Consider the following 26,329-nt stretch of genomic DNA (forward strand, 5'->3'; position numbering starts at 1 on the left):
AAAAAAAAGTGATTATCGTTACTGTCAATAATCCCATCTTTGCATCTAGGCACCACTATTGATTTTGATCACTGCACGATTAATGGGAATGAATCTAAACCTCTGTGTGTAGAACTGGACAGTGAAAACCATCCAAGATTTCCAGAGTGGATCACAATTCCTCTAGTCTGTATCTACATGCTGTCTACCAATATCTTACTTGTTAATCTGCTCATTGCTATGTTTGGGTGAGTAAAGAAAAACATACTTATCCATTTTTTTTTTGAGGGGGGGTTGTGTTTCCAAGAAACAAGTTGGCTTATTGAAAGCATTTTCCAAATTTCCATATTGATGGACCTTGTCTGACTTTAATTCCCCTTAAAGTCAGGGGCGTAATAATAGCTATAACATTTGCTATGGAGTCCAGAGAGGTTGGGGGAGGCCCAGACAGGTACAAGAACATTGTACCATTTTGTGGGAAATAACATTGTGGTGGATTTTTGGTATAATGTGGGTCTTCTGATATATTATGCTATTATATTTACAATTTACTCTAATGAGAAGATGTACCTATGTAATCAGAAAAACAAAAGGAAAAAACCTCCCTATTGTAATAAATTAATATTTAACTTTTAATGCTTTACCTTAAAAACTAAAACCTTGTAACATATAGTATAAAGAAATACAGGTGATAGATACAGGATACTCATAGATGGGACCAAGCTGTTTATGGTCCTTCTTACTCACAGTTTGTTGAGAAACCAATTACGGTCGCGGTAATCTTGTCTTTGATAATCGGGACCATCCTCTCCTGTCCCTAGGATCAGGGGCGGATTGGCCATAGACCTTACAGCGAAATTTCACGGCGGGCTGATGCCCAGGAGGCCCCCTGGGACCTCCTCACGGCCAGCCAGTAGGAGTTTTTGGGGATGTATTTTGTGATGGTTTGTGGTATTTGGCAATGTTGGGGTGGCATAATGTGCCACAAGTACTGCCTTCCATCAGTTTGGACCCAACTACAAAGTGGGGCCACTTTTAGTATTTTTTCCAGGGCCACTTTAAGTTCCCACTCCGCCCCTGCCTAGGATGTTCCTCAAACTATCCCTGTCTACAGGCAGAACACCCTCCCTGAAAAGGTCAACCCCCACCTCTCAGTGGCTAAGCTTTTACTGGATCCTGTGTGTTTCCTGATTTCAAAAACAATAGTTGTCCCAATCAAAAGTCCCAAAGCTTGCGTTTCACCAACAAAAGGTTGATCTGTCATGGGACAGATCCGATATGGGAATAAACAGTTATCAGCATGCCCTTTCTAAATAGAAAGCCCTTAGATGTAGAGTGCAAAAAACACTGAGCCAAGATGCAGGCACTATAAATAGGCGGCATCTCCTATGTATAGTGCCTGCATCTTGGCTCAGTGCCCTCCTGTCACTGCCCTGGTCCTAGGGAGCATCGGTGTGAGGACTGCCATTGTGAGCTACTAGCACTCCCATCCTCTGCTCTGTTCCTCCTGAGCCTGTGGCACAAAGAGGATCTCCACCTCTATTACCTTTTGTTTTACTAAAAGATCTTTACAGGAGGTGCAGCCGTATTGGTTGTCACCTTTACATGAGCTTCTCAGAAAGGGCAGGTTATCATATGTCTTGGCTTCAGTTTCAGATAAAATAATTGAAAGGTGACAACGATTATGTCTGTACCTCTCGTCACTTTTGCAAAAATAGCCACCTCAAGAAATTAGATATCTCTGTAAGTATCACTTCCATTACCGGTGTACGTCCTGATTTACTGACAAATGGCCAAGTTTATGTTGTGGGTGGAAATCATCTTTACATGTAGTGTTTTTGTGACTACTAGCATTGGTAGTAATACATTTTTTCCATGCCAGGTACACAGTGGGATCAGTTCAAGAAAACAATGACCAAGTCTGGAAGTTCCAGCGATATTTCCTGATTCAGGAATATTGTAACAGATTGACCATTCCCTTTCCCTTTGTGATCTTTGCTTATTTCTTCATGGTACTGAAGAAGATGTTCAGTTGTTGTTGCAAAAAACAAGAAGCGGACCCTGCACCTTGCTGTAAGTCAGTAAACGCTGCACAGCACCCAGGACAATTTCCACAGGCATTGGTCATTAAGCCTCTAGGTTAACACATATCACTAAAAAGGGCATGCCAGGTTAACGGGATCCTGTTACCAGGAAATTCACTGATAAACCAGGCACAATGCCTTGTAGTTCAGCTGATGGTAATGATATCTTTCACCTAGTGATCTGTTTCTTCATTCTAAAGGGAAAAAACTTAAAATCCATATGCAAATGAGCAGTTGAGTGCACCAAGGGTGGGCCCAAGCCACTCTGTGCTACCTTGCTCCTCCTGCGTCCTCCATCTCCTTTTTGATTGACATGACCAGGTTATTGCATAGACCTATGCCTGGCCCTGTCCATCAATAAGGAGAGGGGAGGACTGGCAGAGGAAGCAGGAGGAGGAAGGATGCACAGAGTGGCTTGTGCCCTGCCCTCGGTGCACTTAACTACTGATTTGCATATGGATTAAAGGTACTTTTTCTCCAGAATGAAGCAATGGCGTCAGACCCCTATCAATCACATAATGATGACCTATCCTGAGGATTGGTCATCAGTATTAAACACGTGGACAACCCCTTTAAATCTGCTCAGTGGGTTTTTGTGTACATTTGTATAATCATGGCTTCCATAATCATGAGTAGGGCTCTTTTGACATCTGTATTGATAGCCTCTGTGGGTCTTCGGTCAAGGTTTCCATCACTTTTGATGGCAAAATAGCACAGCATGCAGGACTATTCTTGGTGTCCAAATATTGGAAGCCTTGACGAAACTCTCACGGACCCAGTCAATTGGGTTTGTCAGGCACTTTTTGAACCAATTACATGACAGATCCAGCACAGGTACAGTTTTTGTAATACATGCAGATGTGAACATACTATAGCCTAATTTCTCTTTTATGTGCATTGTACATTTAAGTATATTGTGCATTCATATGTCTACTGGGACTTTTATAAAAAATAAAAAAAAATCAATGGGGGACAAAACGTAACTGAACAGAACAGAATGCTCCAAAATGCATTCCATTCCATTCTCATACAGGAGATGCCGAGCAAGACGGATCCGTCATGACCCACAATGCAAGTCAATGGGGACGAATCAGTTTTCTCTGACACAATCTGACACAATAGAAAACGGATTTGTCCCCATTGACTTTCAATGGTGTTAATGACGGATCCGTCTTGGCAATGTTAAAGATAATACAACCGGATCCGTTCATAACGGATGCAGACGGTTGTATTATCAGTAACGGAAGTAGTTTTGCTGAACCCTGCCGGATCCAGCAAAAACGCTGGTGTGAAAGTCGCCTTACCCTCCACACGAGAATATTGTATGAGTAGCAATGTTCAAACAATATTCTAGCAAGGCAAGTTATTTCTGACTCAGATATGTAAACATTAAGGGGAAAGATTTATCATGATGGGAAGTCAGTTTTTCAGAAGCCTGTGTTGCAATAATTTGGGCCAAATATATCAGATGTTGCGGATCGGGTGTGAGCCCACTCATCTCAAGTAAGTCTGTTCCGCGGCACCGCAAAAAAATAAAACATGCCCTATTCTTGTCCATTTTGCGGACAACAATAGGGCTGTTCTATAAAAAAAGCAGCATGCTCACAGCCTGGATCCGTATTTTGCAGATCCGCAATTTGCGGACCTCAAAACACTAACAGCCGTGTGCCTGAGCCCTAACACTTCTGTTTCCAGCTGTTACTCCACTTTCTATCCCATCCCAAATTGCAAAAATGTTTTCAACTTTTTACAAACTTGCAGTGAATAAATCTAGCCTAAATCAACTTGACAGGCTCACGGCCAAATTAAGGGTTCCAGGAGTATGGGGCATTCCATTCATTGGGGGCCCCCAAATAACATGAAGCCCTCCTCCACTACATACTGGAGGACATTTAGTAAGACTCGTACACTGCTTTGGAGTAAACCATGAGGACTTTTCTGTGCAGTGTGCACTGTAGCATATGTGCCAACATGAACAAGTTAGCCTGTCAATGGGAGGAGAGTGCAACATGTTAAGGCCTCTTTCACACTACTGTTTTTTTTTTTCCGTTTTGTGGCCCGTTTTTTGCATTCCGTATACGGTCCGTATACAAAACCATTAATTTCAATAGTTCCGCCAAAAAAACAGAATGTACTCTGTATGCATTGTTTCCGTATTTCCGTTCCGTTGAAAGATAGAACATGCCCGCAAATCACGTTCCGTGACTCCATCCAAGTCAATGGGTCCGCAAAATTTTCTATGTAATTACTGTATACTGTATATGCTATACGGAAAAACAGAACAGAAAAACGGAACGGAAACAAAAAAAAAAACGGAACAACGGATCGCAAAACACTGAAATAGCCATACGGTAGTGTCAAAGAGGCCTTAGGGTACTTTCACACCTGCGTTTTTCTTTTCCGGCATAGAGTTCCGTCACAGGGGCTCTATACCGGAAAAGAACTGATCAGTTTTATCCCCATGCATTCTGAATGGAGAGCAATCCGTTCAGGATGCATCAGGATGTCTTCAGTTCAGTCATTTTGCTACGGTTTTATCTCCGGCGAAAAAAAACTGAAGACTTGCCTGAATGCCGGATCCGGCACTTTTTTCCCATAGGAATGTATTAGTGCCGGATCCGGCATTCAGAATACCGTAAAGCGGGATCCGTCCTTCCGGTCTGCGCATGCGCAGACTGAAAAAAAGGTGAAAAAAATAAATGACAGATCCAGCATTTCAATGCATTTTTTCGACTGATCAGGCATTTTTAAGACTGATAAGGATCCTGATCAGTCTTACTAATGCCATCAGTTGGCATACGTTTTGCCTGATCCGGCAGGCAGTTCCGGCGATGGAACTGCTTGCCGGATCTCTCTGCCGCAAGTATGAAAGTACCCTAAGTGCTCCATCAAATTTCTACTGGTGTAGACATGCCTCTTCTTCTGAGAACCCACCCCGTTTCATGTAGGCCCCCTTCCCTTTCATGATGTATTCTCCATGCCCTGAATGGGGGATTTACCACCTCCTCAGGGAGCTCCGGAAGTCTTGGAGGTTCCAGGAGACATGGCAAGTTTGGAGACATGGCAAACTTCTACATAGATACCTACTCACAAACTGCAGCAATACAGGCCTGACTTCTTCTGGTGGGTCTGCCTCTGTTGAAAATTGCAGTCGGTGCAATGATGTCATCTCACTGCCTATATCACAGAAAAGCACCAGAATGGTGGGCCAGAGAACAAATTGTTCCCTTGTCCTGCCAACGCTGCCAGGGGCTCAACTGTAGCTGTGTTCTGTGGATGCAGACACAATTGAGTGCAGGGGTCACAGAACCTTGGTAAGGCTACTTTCACACCTGCGTTAGGTGCGGATCCGTCTTGTATCTGCACAGACGGATGTGCACCTATAATGCAAACGCTTGTATCCGTTCAGAACAAATCCGTTTGCATTATTCTTTTTAAAAAAAGTCTAAGTCAAAACGGATCCATCCTGACTTACATTGAAAGTCAATGGGGGACGGATCCGTTTTCAACTGTACCATATTGTGTCATTGAAAACGGATCCGTCTCCAGGCGGACACCAAAACGCTGCAAGCAGCGTTTTAGTGTCCGCATCCAGAGCAGACAGGCAAACTGATGCATTCTGAACGGATCCTTATCTATTCAGAATGCACTGGGGCTGAACTGATCCGTTTTGAACCGATTGTGAGATCCCTGAAATGGATCTCACAAACAGAATTCAAAAGTGTGAAAGTAGCCTAAATCGTTCGGGTGACTAAGCCCCCCCACCCCCACCAGTACAGGTACATAGCAGAGCCAGTTTTCCACCCCCTTTTCTAAACTTGAGTAAGGCCTCTTTCACACTTGGGTTGTCCGGATCCGGCGTGTACTCCACTTGCCGGAATTACACGCCGGATCCGGAAAAACGCAAGTGTACTGAAAGCATTTGAAGATGGAACCGTCTTCCAAATGCGTTCAGTGTTACTATGGCACCCAGGACGCTATTAAAGTCCTGGTTGCCATAGTAGGAGCGGGGAGCGGGGGAGCGGTATACTTACAGTCCGTGCGGCTCCCGGGGCGCTCCAGAATGACGTCAGAGCGCCCCATGCGCATGGATGACGTGATCCATGTGATCACATGATCCATGCGCTTGGGGCGCCCTGACGTCACACGACTTTAGCGTCCCGGCAGCCATGGTAACCACTCTGAAAAAGCTAAATGTCGGCTCCGGCAATGCGCCGAAACGACGTTTAGCTTAAGGCCGGATCCGGATCAATGCCTTTCAATGGGCATTAATTCCGGATCCGGCCTTGCGGCAAGTGTTCCGGATTTTTGGCCGGAGCAAAAAGCGCAGCATGCTGCGGTATTTTCTCCGGCCAAAAAACGTTCCGTTCCGGAACTGAAGGCATCCTGATGCATCCTGAACGGATTTCTCTCCATTCAGAATGCATTAGGATAATCCTGATCAGGATTCTTCCGGCATAGAGCCCCTTCGACGGAACTCTATGCCGGAAGACAAGAACGCAAGTGTGAAAGAGCCCTAAGTGGTGTAAAAATAAAAAAGATTACGTTTTTTATTTTTTGTGTGTAAATCATCCCCAAAAGTCACAAAGCATTATAGGGTGACTTTTTGAAGCTAGAAATCAGGAGTTCAGGGCTTGATAAATTCCCCCCAATGTTCTTTCCAGTAAGGCCTCTTTCACACGAGCGTGACAGATTAGGTCCGGATGTGTTCAGGGAAACTCGCACCATTTTGCAAGCAAGTTCAGTCAGTGTTGTCTTCGATTGCATTCAGTTGTTCAGTTTTGCGGGTGCAATGCGTTTTGATGGGTTTTCACGCGCGTGATAAAAAACGGAAGGTTTACAAACAACATATCTTAGCAACCATTAGTGAAAACCGCATTGCATCCGCACTTGCTTCCGGATGCAATGCGTTTTTCACTGAAGCCCCATTCACTTCTATGGGGCCAGGGCTGCGTAAAAAAAGGAAGAATAATGAACATGCCGTTTTTTTCACGCAACGCAGAACTGATGCGTGAAAAAAAAACGCTCATGTACACAGACCCATTGAAATCAATGGGTCAGGATCAGTGCGGGTGCTATGCGTTCATATCATGCATCGCACCCGAGCGGAAAACTCGCTCGTATGAAAGGGGCCTAACTGTTTCATCAGGTGTCCCTAAGTGTTATATATTGGTTGTGTTTCTAGGCCATAAGAAGGATGATATTGAGACATTGGCTTGGGAGGCTGTGATGAAGGAGAATTATTTGGTGAAACTGATCAGCCAGACACACAACAAAATGGAGTAAGTGCCCTCTACATAAATATCTGTGCGGGTTTTGATGTGGGATTGTAAGGGAAAAATATTAACAAATATTAACACTAGTAGGAAATAATCAGTATGAAGTGATCACCAAAAAAATCTTGTTAACTATTAGAGTTAAGCACGAATATTCGAATAGCGAATTTTAAGCATCACTGGAGGAAGCGAGTTTAAGGTGTAAGCCAGGGTTTCTTTCATCTCAGTTTAGAGGTTCTGAGTGTAGTGGTCACGATCAGTGTGGTGTTGGGGGGGGGGGGGGGGGGGGGGGGGGGGGACTGAACACAGGAGGGAAGGGGAACAGTAACTGGGTCTGAAAACTAGGGAAGAAACAGGTCACCTCCTAAACAACCCTAATCCAGGCCCTAACTACCTATCAATATGAATAGACCTTGAAGGTAGGAATATTCATATGCTGGATACCTAGGCCCTTATATTCTTATAAGGCCCTGGAATGAGATTATGACCATAGACAACCCATTCCTCCCCAGATGGACGAATAGAAGTCTCTGTCTCAGGCCCAGATACAAACAACAGGGAATATAACAAACACAAAACAATAAGAAAAGACAAGACTTATCTGAAAGTAGAAAACTGGCAACTCCAGAAGCACCACAGAGTACAACCGACCAGCTAGTTAGAAGGCATGAAGAAAATCTATAAACCGCACCTCCATAAGTGAGAAGCGGTTACTTATGGGAAAGGCAAATCACCAACAAGCAACACCTGAAGCAAGGGGTGTGGTATTCACCAAAACAGACACAATAAGATCCACAGTGAACTTGCCATTTAACCCACGAGTTGCCAGTCTCTCCGATCTCCTGGTACCTGCCACGAGAATGTCCGTAACGGTAGGGGGTGCTACTTCATCCAAGCTGCTTCTATGGGTATCATTACAGGGAGTGCAGAATTATTAGGCAAGTTGTATTTTTGAGGATTAATTTTATTATTGAACAACAACCATGTTCTCAATGAACCCAAAAAACTCATTAATATCAAAGCTGAATATTTTTGGAAGTAGTTTTTAGTTTGTTTTTAGTTTTAGCTATTTTAGGGGGATATCTGTGTGTGCAGGTGACTATTACTGTGCATAATTATTAGGCAACTTAACAAAAAACAAATATATACCCATTTCAATTATTTATTTTTACCAGTGAAACCAATATAACATCTCAACATTCACAAATATACATTTCTGACATTCAAAAACAAAACAAAAACAAATCAGTGACCAATATAGCCACCTTTCTTTGCAAGGACACTCAAAAGCCTGCCATCCATGGATTCTGTCAGTGTTTTGATCTGTTCACCATCAACATTGCGTGCAGCAGCAACCACAGCCTCCCAGACACTGTTCAGAGAGGTGTACTGTTTTCCCTCCTTGTAAATCTCACATTTGATGATGGACCACAGGTTCTCAATGGGGTTCAGATCAGGTGAACAAGGAGGCCATGTCATTAGATTTTCTTCTTTTATACCCTTTCTTGCCAGCCACGCTGTGGAGTACTTGGACGCGTGTGATGGAGCATTGTCCTGCATGAAAATCATGTTTTTCTTGAAGGATGCAGACTTCTTCCTGTACCACTGCTTGAAGAAGGTGTCTTCCAGAAACTGGCAGTAGGACTGGGAGTTGAGCTTGACTCCATCCTCAACCCGAAAAGGCCCCACAAGCTCATCTTTGATGATACCAGCCCAAACCAGTACTCCACCTCCACCTTGCTGGCGTCTGAGTCGGACTGGAGCTCTCTGCCCTTTACAAATCCAGCCACGGGCCCATCCATCTAGCCCATCAAGACTCACTCTCATTTCATCAGTCCATAAAACCTTAGAAAAATCAGTCTTGAAATATTTCTTGGCCCAGTCTTGACGTTTCAGCTTGTGTGTCTTGTTCAGTGGTGGTCGTCTTTCAGCCTTTCTTACCTTGGCCATGTCTCTGAGTATTGCACACCTTGTGCTTTTGGGCACTCCAGTGATGTTGCAGCTCTGAAATATGGCCAAACTGGTGGCAAGTGGCATCTTGGCAGCTGCACGCTTGACTTTTCTCAGTTCATGGGCAGTTATTTTGCACCTTGGTTTTTCCACACGCTTCTTGCGACCCTGTTGACTATTTTGAATGAAACGCTTGATTGTTCGATGATCACGCTTCAGAAGCTTTGCAATTTTAAGAGTGCTGCATCCCTCTGCAAGATATCTCACTATTTTTGACTTTTCTGAGCCTGTCAAGTCCTTCTTTTGACCCATTTTGCCAAAGGAAAGGAAGTTGCCTAATAATTATGCACACCTAATATAGGGTGTTGATGTCATTAGACCACACCCCTTCTCATTACAGAGATGCACATCACCTAATATGCTTAATTGGTAGTAGGCTTTCAAGCCTATACAGCTTGGAGTAAGACAACATGCATAAAGAGGATGATGTGGTCAAAATACTCATTTGCCTAATAATTCTGCACGCAGTGTATAGTGTTTTGCAGCCAGTTCTGGACAGAATAGGGAGGAGATTGGGGACAGTAAAGACTTTGGAGAATGTGTAAGTTTCTTAGTGTCAATGGCATGCAGATTTTTAAATGTGTGAAGTATCAGTGTGCGAAAATGAAGGGCATAGCTATAGGGGAAGCAGCTTCTTTGGGGCCCAAACTCAGAAGGGGCCCACCTAGGGTTAGGACTAAAAAATTTGATCGTCAGTGCCCCCTCAACAGTATTTTACAATTTCATTATATACGGTCACACACCGGCGGAGGCGTTAGTCTACATTCCTTGAGTAGTCCACGTATCTTTGGGTCATCATTACCCGGAGGACCTCAAGCAGAGGGGTTGACTCACAGGCAGTTTGTCTGTATGAGTTTATCACTATCACCCCTCAACACCGCTTTCAATGGTTGCCGGTGCATTATACAATTTTGGCACAGCAGTTTGATTTATCCATTCAGTGTCTCATATGTATTTGTGTATGTGATGTATATAACCCTGTGGGTGGCATTTATTGAACCTAGCCACCTCACAATATATTGACCCCCTGAGGAACCCAAGAGTGGGAGAAACATGTTGGTGTACAGGGACCCGTGAGGGCCAACTAGGGTTGTTGACAGTATACAGTCAGGTCCATAAATATTGGGACATCGACACAATTCTAACATTTTTGGCTCTATACACCACCACAATGGGTTTGTAATGAAACGAACAAGATGTGCTTTAACTGCAGACTGTCAGCTTTAATTTGGGGGTATTTACATCCAAATCAGGTGAACGGTGGAGGAATTACAACAGTTTGCATATGTGCCTCCCACTTGTTAAGGAACCAAAAGTAATGGGACAGAACAATAATCATAAATCAAACTTTGACTTTTTAATACTTGGTTGCAAATCCTTTGCAGTCAATTACAGCCTGAAGTCTGGAATGCATAGACATCACCAGACGCTGGGTTTCATCCCTGGTGATGCTCTGCCAGGCCTCTACTGCAACTGTCTTCAGTTCCTGCTTGTTCTTGGGGCATTTTCCCTTCAGTTTTGTCTTCAGCAAGTGAAATGCATGCTCAATCGGATTCAGGTCAGGTGATTGACTTGGCCATTGTATAACATTCCACTTCTTTCCCTTAAAAAACTCTCTGGTTGTTTTTGCAGTATGCTTTTGGTCATTTTCCATCTGCACTGTGAAGCGCCTTCCAATGAGTTCTGAAGCATTTGGCTGAATATGAGCAGATAATATTGCCCGAAACACTTCAGAATTCATCCTGCTGCTTTTGTCAGCAGTCACATCATCAATAAATACAAGAGAACCAGTTCCATTGGCAGCCATACATGCCCACGCCATGACACTACCACCACCATGCTTCACTGATGAGGCGGTATGCTTAGGATCATGAGCAGTTCCTTTCTTTCTCCATACTCTTCTCTTCCCATTACTCTGGTACAAGATGATCTTGGTCTCATCTGTTCATAAGATGTTGTTCCAGAACTGTGAAGGCTTTTTTAGATGTCATTTGGCAAACTCTAATCTGGCCTTCCTGTTTTTGAGGCTCACCAATGGTTTACATCTTGTGGTGAACCCTCTGTATTCACTCTGGTGAAGTCTTCTCTTGATTGTTGACTTTGACACACATACACCTATCTCCTGGAGAGTGTTCTTGATCTGGCCAACTGTTGTGAAAGGTGTTTTCTTCACCAGGGAAAGAATTCTTCGGTCACCCACCACAGTTGTTTTCCGTGGTCTTCCGGGTCTTTTAGTGTTGCTGAGCTCACCGGTGGTTTCCTTCATTTAAGAATGTTCCAAACAGTTGTTTTGGCCAGCTAATGTTTTTGCTATCTCTCTGATGGGTTTGTTTTGTTTTTTCAGCCAAATGATGGCTTGCTTCACTGAAAATGACAGCTCTTTGGATCTCATCTTGAGAGTTGACAGCAACAGATTCCAAATGCAAATAGCACACTTGAAATGAACTCTGGACCTTTTACCTGCTCATTGTAATTGGGATAATGAGGGAATAACACACACACCTGGCCATGAAACAGATGAGAAGCCAATTGTCCCATTACTTTTGGTTTCTTAACAAGTAGGAGGCACATATGCAAACTGTTGTAATTCCTACATCGTTCACCTGATTTGGATGTAAATACCCTCAAATTAAAGCTGACGGTCTGCAGTTAAAGCACATCTTGTTAGTTTCATTTCAAATCCATTGTGGTTGTGTATAGCTCCAAAAATGTTAGAATTGTGTTGATGTCCCAATATTTATGGACCTGACTGTAGGTACGAGGACAGAGAGTCCCCACCTTCAGGGGTAGTCTCTGGGCTGAGTGACACTGCAGGGATATCACAGGGAAAGTTTTATCATCACTGCATTGTCCCTATGATTGACATACGTATTAGATTACTATCTTGGGACATAGATATTTGTTTCTTGTTGACCATTAATATAATTATGTATCGGGAATATTTTGGGTTTATTCTTAATCGGATTAATTTAAGAGTGTTTTTAAGGGTCTTCTTTTCTGCTGGACTTTATTCTGATATTTGTTTAAAGACTCATTTACATTGATGTTGTTATACACTCACCTAAAGAATTATTAGGAACACCTGTTCTATTTCTCATTAATGCAATTATCTAGTCAACCAATCACATTGCAGTTGCTTCAATGCATTTAGGGGTGTGGTCCTGGTCAAGACAATCTCCTGAACTCCAAACTGAATGTCAGAATGGGAAAGAAAGGTGATTTAAGCAATTTTGAGCGTGGCATGGTTGTTGGTGCCAGACGGGCCGGTCTGAGTATTTCACAATCTTCTCAGTTACTGGGATTTTCACGCACAACCATTTCTAGGGTTTACAAAGAATGGTGTGAAAAGGGAAAAACATCCAGTATGCGGCAGTCCTGTGGGCAAAAATGCCTTGTGGATGCTAGAGGTCAGAGGAGAATGGGCCAACTGATTCAAGCTGATAGAAGAGCAACGTTGACTGAAATAACCCCTCGTTACAACCAAGGTATGCAGCAAAGCATTTGTGAAGCCACAACACGCACAACCTTGAGGCGGATGGGCTACAACAGCAAAAGACCCCACCGGGTACCACTCATCTCAACTACAAATAGAAAAAAGAGGCTACAATTTGCACAAGCTCACCAAAATTGGACTGTTGAAGACTGGAAAAATGTTGCCTGGTCTGATGAGTCTCGATTTCTGTTGAGACATTCAAATGGTAGAGTCCGAATTTGGCGTAAACAGAATGAGAACATGTATCCATCCTCTGATGGCTACTTCCAGCAGGATAATGCACCATGTCACAAAGCTCGAATCATTTCAAATTGGTTTCTTGAACATGACAATGAGTTCACTGTACTAAATTGGCCCCCACAGTCACCAGATCTCAACCCAATAGAGCATCTTTGGGATGTGGTGGAATGGGAGCTTCGTGCCCTGGATGTGCATCCCTCAAATCTCCATCAACTGCAAGATGCTATCAATATGGGCCAACATTTCTAAAGAATGCTATCAGCACCTTGTTGAATCAATGCCACGTAGAATTAAGGCAGTTCTGAAGGCAAAAGGGGGTCCAACACCGTATTAGTATGGTGTTCCTAATAATTCTTTAGTGAGTGTATATGTCTGCTGTAAGTGTTATACAGTGACACTGTAGGAAATGGACGGAGCACTAGAGGTCATTCAAATATTTGCTGCGGGGTCCAGTCATTTCTAGTTACGCCACTGGCTAAGATGGATGAGGACTTGTGACAGTGAAAGAGATTGTGGCTGTGGTCAGAGAGCAGGAGAGGAGAGTTATTAAAGTTGGAACTGAGCAGAGCTGTAAAAATACCAGGTCAAGTATGTTACAGTCTTTATGCATCTGAGAGTTAGAAAGTCCAAGAGATGAGGTTAGAGATAGAAGCTGGGAGGCAGACAGGGAGATCGGGCTGTCAATGGGGATGTTAAAGTCACCCAAAATGAGAGTTGGTAGTTCTGAGAACAAGAAGTGTGGCAGCCATGTAGCAAAGTGATCCAGGAACTGGGTGGGTGAGCCAGGGGGTCAGTAAATAACTGCCACTCTGAGGGAGAAAGGATGAAATAGTATGAGGGTGTGGGCCTCAAAAAATGGGAATGAGAGTGATGGTACTAGGTAATGACCTGGAAAGTGCATTGTCGGGAAAGAAGTACACATACTTCACCACGATGTCAGGTCTGATGGATCATGTGATGGACCATGTGATGAACGCAGTGACATTATCAAAGGTCCTATTGCTCACAGTTAAAGACAGAAGTGATGCCGGCTGCGCGAACAAGTGGATTAAGGTGTGTTAAATATTATATATATATATTTTTTTTTTAACCCCTCCAGCCCTATTTTACTTAGCATTCTGTATTCAAAATGCTATTATTTTCCCTTATAACCATGTTATAAGGGGAAATAATACAATCTACAGAACACCGATCCCAAGCCCGAACTTCTGTGAAGAAGTTCGGATTTGGGTACCAAACATGCGCGATTTTTCTCACTCGAGTGCAAAACGCATTACAATGTTTTGCACTCGCGCGGAAAAATCGCGCATGTTCCCGCAACTTTTCCTGCAACGCCCGTGTGAAACCAGCCTTAGTGTCTCCATATTCTGAGAGCCATAGTTTTTTTTTTGGGCGATTGTCTTCGGTAGGGTCTTATTTTTTGCGGATGAGATGATGGTTTAATGGGTACTATTTTGGGGTGCGTATGACTTTTTAATCGCTTGGAATTACTCTTTTTTTGTGATGTAAGGTGACAAAAAAAAAATACTTTTTTTACACCGTTAATAGGGGTTAGGTCATGTGATATTTTAATAGACCTGGTTGTTATGGACACGGCAAAACCTAATATGTTTGCTTTTTTATTTTTTTCACTTTTAACACAATAAAAGCATTTTTGAAACAAACAAAAAACATAGGAAAAGAGAAATGTAGCAGCTCTCACCTGCCCTTCCTTTGGTTGTGAGCACGGATGGCCCGTGTCAGGTGCGGGCAGCAAATGCAGAAAGAAGTTGAGAAAAATCCATCACGATGGTCATGAAGAAGGGCTGGAAATGTCTCTGGTAGCCCGAAACATGTAGACAAGACTGCTAAATTTTGTATTTCATGGATGAGTTTTTAACCGCAAGCTGAATAAACGCACATTCCTTTAAAGTGGAGCTGGATTTTTCTCAACTTATTTCTGCACAAACAAAAAACATGTTTTAGTGTTTCCATATTCTGAGAGCCATAATTTTTTTTTTTTTTTTTTGTCCGATTGTTTCATGTAGGGGCTCATGTTTTGTGGGATGAGGTTACGGTTTTATTGGTACTATTTTGAGGGGCATAGGCCTTTTTGATCGCTTGGTGTTGCACTTTTTGTGATGTAAGGTGACAAAAAAAATTGTTGTTTTAGCACAGTTTTTATTTTATTTTTTATACTGTGTTCAGGTGAGGGGGTGGTTCATGTGATATTTTTTATAGATGGTAGAGGGAATAAAAAAGGAAGGGTGGTTAATCTCTAATCTTCAAAAGAAGAAGTTTGAGAGTACCTAGCAGGGCACCAAAGGGAGGACCTGTGAAAGTATTGAAAGGGTTAATTGGTTGTGTTTGGTTACAGTTTGTGTGAGAGGGATATTAGGCTGCCAGGGGCAAACAACCATCAAGGGAGTTCCTTAATGGGTAAAGTCAAGGCAGAGAAAACAGAGAAAAAAAAAAGCTTTTTGCCCCTTTAAATGGCGCCACAGACCCTCGGATGGAAATATATGTTGTAGATCCACTGTTTGGAAAGTAACAATCAGTAGATTGAAGTCTCTATAAAATTTCTTTATATATATATATATATATATATACACGTGTATAGACTTATAGTATATACATTTGGAGAATCATTTAAAGATCAATTGGACAACATCATAGTATAAATTAAAAGTAAATACTGATTTAACTCACTTCACCCAGGAGGTATCGGATGGGATAAACTCAAAACACCCTCCGGAATACCTCCTTCGCCTGGGTAGCCTATAGGATCTCACGGAATGACAGCAGTCCAAACTCGTACTTCTTGCCAATCGTCTTTATTGAACCACAGGGTAGGGGTGAAGGTATCTGCTCAACGCGTTTCGGGGTATAAGAGAGACCCCTTCATCAGGAGCATATCTTGGATTGATGTCATTCCGTGAGATCCTATAGGCTACCCAGGCGCAGGAGGTATTCCGGAGGGTGTTTTGAGTTTATCCCACCCGATACCTCCTGGGTGAAGTGAGTTAAATCTGTATTTACTTTTAATTTATACTAAGATGTTGTCCAATTGATCTTTAAACGATTCTCCAAATGTATATACTATAAGTCTATACACGTGTGTATATACAGTACAGACCAAAAGTTTGGACACACCTTCTCATTCAAAGAGTTTTCTTTATTTTCATGACTATGAAGGCATCAAAACTATGAATTAACACATGTGGAATTATATACATAACAAACAAGTGTGAAACAACTGAAAATATGTCATATTCTAGGTTCTTCAAAGTAGCCACCTTTTGCTTTGATTACTGCTTTGCACACTCTTGGCAGTCTCTTGATGAGCTTTAAGAGGTAGTCCCCTGAAATGGTCTTCCAACAGTCGTGAAGGAGTTCCCAGAGATGCTTAGCACTTGTTGGCCCTTTTGCCTTCACTCTGCGGTCCAGCTCACCCCAAACCATCTCGATTGGGTTCAGGTCCGGTGACTGTGGAGGCCAGGTCATCTGGCGCAGCACCCCATCACTCTTCTTCATGGTCAAATAGCCCTTACTTTCAAAGTTTTCCCAATTTTTTGGCTGACTGACCTTCATTTCTTAAAGTAATTATGGCCACTAGTTTTTCTTTACTTAGCTGCTTTTTCTTGCCATAATACAAATTCTAACAGTCTATTCAGTAGGACTATCAGCTATGTATCCACCTGACTTCTCCTCAATGCAACTGATGGTCCCAACCCCATTTATAAGGCAAGAAAGCCCACTTATCAAACCTGACAGGGCACACCTGTGAAATGAAAACCATTTCAGGGGACTACATCTTGAAGCTCATCAAGAGAATGCCAAGAGTGTGCAAAGCTGTAATCAAAGCAAAAGGTGGCTACTTTGAAGAACCTAGAATATGACATATTTTCAGTTGTTTCACACTTGTTTGTTATGTATATAATTCCACATGTGTTAATTCATAGTTTTGATGCCTTCAGTGTGAATCTACAATTTTCATAGTCATGAAAATAAAGAAAACTCTTTGAATGAGAAGGTGTGTCCAAACTTTTGGTCTGTACTGTATATATATATATATAAAGAAATTTTATAGAGACTTCAATCTACTGATTGTTACTTTCCAAACAGTGGATCTACAACATATATTTCCATCCGAGGGTCTGTGGCGCCATTTAAAGGGGCAAAAAACATATTTTTATAGAGCCAGTCATTATGGATGCGAAAATACCCAATATGTCTGTTTTTTCGTTTTTATTTTCGTTTTTTTTTTTTTTTTACAATTTTAAGTGTTTTGTTTTGGAAAAGGGGCTTTTTTTACTTGAAACTATTTTTTTTATTATGAAAAACACTTTTTTTACTTATTTTTTTAAACTTTTTTTTGTCTGGGACTTCAACTTCTGGGGTCTGATCACCTCTGCAATGCATTGCAATACAATCTGTATTGTAATGCATTGCCTGTCAGCCTTTACACTGACAGCCTGCTTGTGAGATTCAACCTAAGGGCTGGATCTCACAGGCTTCTGTAGAAGGCCTTCTCTGCCATCGTGTCTCTGCCACTGCAGCACGGGGACCCGATGGAGATGCGGAGGGCACGCTTACCAGCCGCAAACCCTCTGTATGCCTCGGTCAGCTTTGACCGCGGCATACAAGGGGTTAATACACCGGCATCGTATGCAGCAGGGGCCCGGCTGTCAGTGACTGCACCGGCCCGATCAGCCCACCGTACATGTATGGCGCTGGTCCTTAAATCACGTCCACCAGCGCTGTACATATACGGCGATGTTCCTTAACCCCTTCCCGCATTCCCACGTGCATGTACGTGATGGGAGATGCACCCGTTTGATCCGCAGCAAGGGCCCGGCTGTTATGGCGGTGCCCGGCTGTATGCGGCGATGCTGGCGGATTAACCCTTTTACATGCCATGGCAGCCCCGATGCCTTCTGCTAGGTACGGAAGTCCAGGAGATCCAGCCTAAGGGCTGGGTCTCCTGGGCAACTGTCAGCGTCTTGCTGTGTAAGACGCTGACAGTTCAATTCGGTACAATACAAAATGTATTGTACTGAATTGAAACAGGGATCAAACCCTGAAAAGGTGAAGTCCCACAGTGGGACAAATATAAAAAGTAAAAGTAAAAAAAAAGTCCTTTTCCCAAAATAAAGTAAAAAAATAATTGAAAAAATAGGGGGAAAAAGTGGACATATTAGGGATCACCGCATCCGTATCGACCGGATCTATAAAAATATCACATGACCTTTTTTTGTCACCTTACATTACTAAAAGTGCAACACCAAGCGATCAAAAAGGCGTATGCCACCCAGAATAGTACCAATCTAACCGTCATCTCATCCCGCAAAAAATGAACCCTTATCTAAGACAATCACCCAAAAATAAAAAACTATGGCTCTCAGACTCTGGAGACACTAAAACATGATTATTAAATGTCCTAAATGTAAAAAATAAATAAAAAAAGCTGACATATTAGGTATCGCTGCATCCGTAACAACCTGCTCTATAAAAATACCACATGACCCAACCCCTCAGATGAACACCGTAAAAAAAGATAAAATAAAAACGGTTTAAAAAAAGCTATTTTTTGTCACCTTACATCACAAAAAGTGTAATAGCAAGCGATCAAAAAGTCATATGCACCCTAAAATAGTGTCAATATAACCATCACCTCATCCTGCAAAAAATTAGACCCTACCTAAGACAATCGCCCAAAAAATAAAAAAAAACTATGGCTCTTAGAATATGGATTCACAAAAACATGATTTTTTTGTTTCAAAGATATTATTGTTTAAAACTTAAATAAATAAATAAAAAGTATACATATTAGTCATCGCCGCATCCGTAAGAACCTGTTGTATAAAAATATCACATGAACTAACCCCTCAGGTGAACACCGTAAAAAAAAAAAAAAAAAACTGTGTAAAAAAAGCTATTTTTTGTCACCTTACATCACATAACGTGTAATAGCAAGCGATCAAAAAGTCATGCGATAAAAACACTATGGCTTTCAGAATATGGAGACACTAAAAAATAATTTTTTCAAAAATGCTTCATTATGTAAAACTGAAACAAACAACCAAAATATTTGTCATCTTTGGTATTGTCGCATCCGTAACAACCTGCTCTATAAAAATACCACATTATCTAAACTGTCAGATGAACATTGTAAATAACAAAAAATAAATACTGTGCCAAAACAGCAATTTTTTGTGGCCTTGCCTCACAAAAAGTGTAATATAGTGCAACAAAAAATCATATGTGCCCTAAAATAGTACCAACAAAACTGCCACCTTATCTCGTAGTTTCCAGACATCAGCTACCTGGGTGTTCCTTCTCCCTGGCTGAAGCGCTGTCCATTCGCAGAGCAGAGTGTCACAGCCAGGGAGAAGGTGAGTTTTTTTTTCTCCTTGGCTGTGACTGGACAGCGCTACAGCCAGGGAGAAGGAACGCCCAGGGAGAGAAGCTGATGTCTCCTCCCTGGTGTTCCTATGCTATTACTTAGCATACAGCGCGGGAGAATATAACGGGGGCCACAGCGGAGCAAAGGAGCGGCGCCCAGAAATAATAGTAAGTGCAGGGACATCCCTGCATTTGCTCGCGATGGGCCGCCAGCCTCCATCTTGCCAGCCTCCATCCAGTTCGACGCGAGATTACTTCGGCCGGCGTGATGACGTCATACGTCACCACACCAGCTGGCGTGATGACACAATCTCGCGCCGCACAGGATTTTGGCCGAGTTCTTCAAGCAAGATGGTGGTGGCTGGCCGTCACAAGCAAATGGAGGCGGTAAGTTTGATGTAATTGTTTTTTTATTGTTAATTTTACACTGTTAAACTCAGGTGCCATGTTTTACGACCATGGTCATGGTCGTGACTCCCCCGCATGCAGTTGCCTGCGGTTTGGTCTGTTGTCAACCACATGGTGAGGACTGTTGGTATGTTACCTCACATGTGGTTGCCGCTGGCAACATGATTGTATTCACAGTATAGCAGCCTGAGCTGTTGCTAGGCAGCTTGCTGTGAAGGGCATGCGGTAACACCTGGCAACCTCTCTTTGTTTGTGTGCACTTTCCCTGTTTGTTGTGCACAAGGTTGTTGTATGTGTGTACTATGAGACTTTCCTGCACTTGCGGTTGTCCGTGGCAACGTGTGGATTTGTGTACATGTGGTGGCAGTGTCTGGCTGTTCCCTAGAATATGGTTGCCACGCATGTCGTTGCTGGCGGTAACAGCTCCAGTGTGTTTATTGTGTGTGTATTCCCCTTTAAAGTGGTTTCACTTCCCTGGTTGGTGTTGGAAGGGTTAATTCCCTCTCCAGTGTGTGTCTGTGTGGGTGTGGCCACTTAGGGCTATAAAGCCTCTGTGGAGACCTGAAGCTTAGGGGTATTCCAGCCTTGTAGTTAGCTGGAGGCATCCTCCTGGTCTCTAATACCATCTGGCAGTGAGGGCCACCCTTGTGGTCATAAACCTATGTATTGATGTTATTTTATGTTTATGTGGTGTCTGGTATTATTGCAGCTATGGATCTGGGTTCCTGTGTGTTTATGTCTGTGTGCTGTCCTTTTATGTTTGGGTGTGGACATCAGCTTGTTAGCACGGGATCCAGTCAGTGTTTCTGTGGCAGGTAGGTGTGGAAGTGCTTTTCAATCTCCTGCCATATCCATAGGCTGTTTATGTTTCTCGTTTCAGACAGCTTGGCCAGTTTAGACTCCTGTTCGTCCGTATCCAGGAGGAACAGGTTGTCTTATCCAGCTCCTAGCTCAAGGATCCGTCCAGGGCTAGTAGGGAAGCGAGGTTCCTGAGTATGAGCCCTCCTACCATCAAGGTCGGCTCATACAGCTAGGAGTCAGGGTCAGATTAGGGATGCGATAGGAGGTGACCTGCTTCCTAAATCTGTTGTCCTGGTCAAGCAGCTTCCACTTAAGTTAACATCACACGGATTAGAGTTCCCCCACTCTATTCTGTGACACCGTGATCATGTATGAATGCGGCACCTGAGGGGTACAATGACGGGGCGGCTCTATCGCAGCTCCGTATCATTGCACCCGCTACTTACCAAAACAATGCTCTTCGTTACTAAGTAATTCGTCATGAAGAGAATTTTTTTTTTTAACTCGGCGAAGCAGCCGAATCGAATTTTGAAGAAATTCTCTAGTCATCACGTCGGCCGGTGCACAGGATTTCGCGTGGGATCTTCAATCAAGATGGTGGTGGCCAGCTCTTCGTGCTCAAACCGATGAGGTAAGTATGATTTTTTTTTTTTTTTTTTTACCCCATTTCAGGTAAAATCGATTTGTTACCACGAAGCACAAGGAAATTCGGCTTTGCAGCTAATCTAATATTCCCTGAAATTCGAATCAAATTTCAGTTTGTAGACTTCAATTTGCTCAACCCTACTCACGACCCATGTTCTTTGTTTCTAAGCAACTCCCTGAACATAGTCGAGCTGTTTAGTAAACAGTGCAGCTAAAAATATATTCATTAGGGAGTTTAAGAGACTCAGTAACAAATAATTACAAGGAGAAACTCCAGTTTATACTTTTTAATTGCACTAAATGACTGCCACTAGTGCAACAAAGCATTTAATTTGTTTGCTCTTCTAGCAAAATGGCTTGTTAATATGACAAGTTCACTTTAAAAAATCTGCACAATGAGTGGATATGACTATATTTTTTTATTTGCAGGACGGAGAACAGATTTAAACAATTGGAAATAAAGGTAAATCTAATTAGCTTTTCACGCTACTAGTCACACTGGGTCATTAAGTGCAATATACTGTAACTTCCTGTATATCCTCCGCTAACTCAATCTACCATTGTATCTCTGCAGTTAAACGACTTGAAAGCATTAATGAAAGAACTTAGAAACAAGATAAAGTGATATTGTGTACGTGGGAATAGAATATGGTAAGTCACTGATCTCAGCATAATCGGTAGACCATCATATATGCATTGGATATTCAGCTGTCTGTTGCCATATGGTGAAAGAAAATAAAGATTGATCATGGTGACTTTCAACATGTCTGATCCTTTGTTCTCATGCGATAAGCCTCTGAGGCAGGGGCGTAGCTATAGGGGAAGCAGGGGAAGCGGCTGCTTTGGGCCCCTGACCCAAAAGGGGCACATCCAGGAGGAGGAGGACTAAAAGGTTTTGTCAGGGCCCCCTTAACAGTATTACACAATGAAATGATATAGACAGTGTAGGAAACGGATGGAACAGCTGCCGGGCCTGGTCTGAGAGAACGATCTTCACTAGCCACAGAAATGGGGGCGGCATGAAAGAAAGGGGTTGCGAAAAAATTACTGGGGGAGAGGGGCCCCATTCAAAAATTTGCTGTGGGGTCCAGTAATTTCTAGCTACGCAACTGGCCAGAGGCCAAACAGAGCATGCAGGTACATGGGAAGAATGGAAGGAATGATCAGTCAACAGTTAGGGTCCATTCACACATCCGCAATTTCGTTCCGCATTTTGCGGAACGGAATTGCGGACCCATTTATTTCTATGGGACCGCACATCGTGCAGCCCGGCTCCAGAACTGCGGACCCGCACTTCCGGGTCCGCATTTCCGTTCCCGAAAAAAATAGAACATGTCCTATTCTTGTCCGCAATTGCGGACAAGAATAGGCATATTCTATTAAGTGCTGGCAATGTGCGGTCTGCAAAATGCGGAACGCACATTGCCGCTGTCCATGTTTTGCGGACCCGTGGATCTGCAAAACACGTTACGGACGTGTGAATGGAGCCTTATTGAAGCTGCCACCTTTAGGGGTTAGAGGTGCACAATCTGTATAGTGGTAGCTGCTCCCACTGATGGTGGTGCCACAAATGATCTGGCAAAAGGTTTGAGACCATCAGCACTGTATAGTGAGTGGTAGTTACACTGTGTTATTTAGGCCATGCACACAGTGTTTGAGGTGTATAGGGTGCAGGAGAATCCCCCAGTAGGCCCCTGAGCAAGGTGGTACCCCCACCACCTGCACGATTGGCACAATAGATTGACTCCACTACATATAGATAGGCAGCTTAAAGCATCTCAAAGCGTATGTCCATATAAAAAATTCTGTATATTATTTAACAAACTACTCAGATGACTTATCTCTCCAACTCTAGGGACCTGCTTCACATAGCTATACAGTGGGCTCCCAGAATGAATTTTAATGGTGGGCCTTAGACACCCCAGTCTGACAATGCCTAGCACTGTTTTTAGGTTACTGTTTAGAAGTGTTATTTGGCTAAAATATGGCACTGCTAGTTGTGCAACATAATGTATGGGATTTTATTATCAAGAATCATAGTGTTTGGTGCTTATAATTAAAGGGGTTGTCTCACTTCAGCGAATGGCATTTATCATGTAGAGAAAGTTAACACAAGGCACTTACTAATGTATTGTTATTATCCATATTGCCTCCTTTGCCACCTAATTAAATTTTCCATCACATTATACACTGCTTGTATCCAGGAGGTTCGACCACCCTGCAATCCAGCAGCGGCGGTTGTGCTTGCACACTGTAGGAAAAAGCGCACTCCCACGGTAATGACCACTAGAGAGGCCGGTGCTCTTTCTTATAGTGTGCAAGCACGACCCCCGCTGCTGGATTGCAGGTTGGTCATGACCATGGAAACGAGAAGTGCATAATGCAGTGGAAAAATGTATCAAACCAGTAAAATAAGGCAATTTGGACAATCGGAATACATTAGTAGATGCCTTGTATTAACTGTCTACATGATAAGTGCCATTTGCTGAAGTGAAACAACCGCTTTAAGCACTATATAACATGGTGATTTTTACGTTTTAAAACTGTACACCATATGGTAAAGTAGGCACCAACAGAAGTTACTTCAAAGGGCACTATCCAATGCAAAACTAATTCTGACCATAATTCTTGCAATGCCTGTGCTATTTTATTGTGTATGATAAAAGAACCATACTTTTTTGGCTAAGATGGAAATGTTATTACGTCTATTTATATGTAACATATATATGGATATAACTATTTCTAAACCAACATTATTCAGCTCATATTTTTATCTGGAAAATTGACACTTGAACCCTGGTTTCTTCCCTCCCCATTCATAACGCATGCATTTGTCGGCCAAACCAAGTGGACTTGTGTATGGCCAGCTTAGGGCTCTTTCACACTTGCGTTATTGTCTTCCGGCATAGAGTTCCGTCGTCGGGGCTCTATGCCGGAAGAATCCTGATCAGGATTATCCTAATGCATTCTGAATGGAGAGAAATCCGTTCAGGATGCATCAGGATGTCTTCAGTTCCGGTACGGAACGTTTGTTGGCCGGAGAAAATACGGCAGCATGCTGCGCTTTTTGCTCCGGCCAAAAATCCGGAACACTTGCCGCAAGGCCGGATCCGGAATTAATGCCCATTGGAAGGCATTGATCCGGATCCGGCCTTAAGCTAAACGTCGTTTCGGCGCATTGCCGGAGCCGACATTTAGCTTTTTCTGAATGGTTACCATGGCTGCCGGGACGCTAAAGTCCTGACAGCCATGGTAAAGTGTAGCGGGGAGCGGGGGAGCAGCATACTTACAGTCCGTGCGGTTCCCCGAGCGCTTCAGAGTGACGTCAGGGCGCCCCAAGCGCATGGATCACGTCATCCATGCGCATGGGGCGCTCTGACGTCATTCTGGAGCGCCCCGGGAGCCGCACGGACTGTAAGTATACCGCTCCCCTGCTCCCCGCTCCTACTATGGCAACCAGGACTTTAATAGCGTCCTGGGTGCCATAGTAACACTGAAAGCATTTGGAAGACGGTTCCGTCTTCAAATGCTTTCAGTACACTTGCGTTTTTCTGGATCCGGCGGGCACCTCCGGCAACGGAAGTACATGCCGGATCCCAACAACGCAAGTGTGAAAGAGGCCTTAGGGTACTTTCACACTTGCGTTTTTCTTTTCCGGCATAGAGTTCCGTCACAGGAGCTCTATACCGGAAAAGAACTGATCAGTTTTATCCCCATGCATTCTGAATGGAGAGTAATCCGTTCAGTTTGCATCAGGATGTCTTCAGTTCAGTCGTTTTGACTGATCAGGCAAAAGAGAAAACCACAGCATGCTACGGTTTTCTCTCCGGCGAAAAAAAACTGAAGACTTGCCTGAATGCCCATTTTTTCGCATAGGAATGTATTAGCGCCGGTCCCGGCATTCAGAGTACCGGAATGCCGGATCCGTCCTTCCGGTCTAGACCGGTAAAAATGTGAAAAAATGTACAAGACGGATCCGTCTGTCCGCATGACAAGCGGAGAGACGGATCCATCCTTGCAATGCATTTGTGAGACGGATCCGCATCCGGATCCGTCTCACAAATGCTTTCAGTCAGCGGCAGATCGGCGGATCCGGCGGGCAGTTCCGACGACGGAACTGCCCGCCGGATCACACTGCCGCAAGTGTGAAAGTAGCCTTAAAGGGATTATTCGAAATTATAATATGATGGCCCACCCTATACCCCTGACAATCAGCTGTTTTGTTGTAGTTCCAGCACCAGAAATGCATAGCTGTGTCTATTATGTAGTGGACGGAGCAGGGAACTGCTGGGTTGCTCCAATTCACTTCAGTGGGAGCAGCACTGCAGTTACCATCTACACCACAATGGATGGAGCTGTATAGTTCCAGAGCCCACTTCCAGCATTGGAGCTACTCCGAAAGAGCTAAGTGACGAGGGGTGAGGTAGAGGAACCCTACACTGATCTGATATGGATTGTTATCAATATCAAAATCCTGGACAACCTCTTTTGGCAGAACCAGCACACACTGCATGCGTAGTAAGGGGTATAATTAAATAAAGTTACTTATGAAGTAGAGCAAGAATTTCAAATGAAATGCAGCAGTGCTGAAAATGGGAAACAAACCCATTGATTGTCAGATGCACCAATGGAACCATGACCAAAATCAGTTAGTATCCTCCTAAATTTTCTTTCCCTTTTCTGCACAGGTAACAGCTTCTTCAGAACATATGAGCAGCGTATTTTTACAGTGTGACACCATCTTTGGATGTTCTTACTGCATTTCCTGAATTGCCTGAATACTTAGAAATACCAAGCTATATCCGTCTTATTACATGTTTTTATGTCCAGTAATAAAATGGTATAGACGATTAAATACAGTTAGAAAGCCAAATCCAAAATGCATATATATCTTGTTAAATTATCAAATTGATTCTCATGAAAATGTCAAATTCTCAACTACTAAATCCCGACAACAAATAAATTGACCACTAGTAGACATGATGAATGATTGTAATGCATAAAACAGT

The 26,329-nt window shown here is 43.1% G+C and overlaps 1 protein-coding gene across 1 annotated transcript in view; it reads left to right on the forward strand.

The window, feature by feature from the left end:
• Positions 1-26,121, forward strand: part of TRPM8 (transient receptor potential cation channel subfamily M member 8) — a 141,930-nt gene extending 115,809 nt beyond the window's left edge. The window contains exons 21-26 of the mRNA XM_040440269.1: positions 50-227; positions 1,862-2,052; positions 7,249-7,345; positions 21,750-21,783; positions 21,895-21,971; positions 26,009-26,121. Of these exons, the coding sequence (XP_040296203.1) occupies positions 50-227; positions 1,862-2,052; positions 7,249-7,345; positions 21,750-21,783; positions 21,895-21,945 (551 nt within the window). The 3' untranslated portion in view covers positions 21,946-21,971; positions 26,009-26,121. The remainder of the gene's footprint in view (positions 1-49; positions 228-1,861; positions 2,053-7,248; positions 7,346-21,749; positions 21,784-21,894; positions 21,972-26,008) is intronic.
• The last annotated feature ends 208 nt before the right edge of the window (positions 26,122-26,329 follow it).

This window comes from Bufo bufo, chromosome 7, assembly GCF_905171765.1.
Source record: "Bufo bufo chromosome 7, aBufBuf1.1, whole genome shotgun sequence".
Classification (NCBI taxonomy): Eukaryota; Metazoa; Chordata; class Amphibia; order Anura; family Bufonidae; genus Bufo; species Bufo bufo.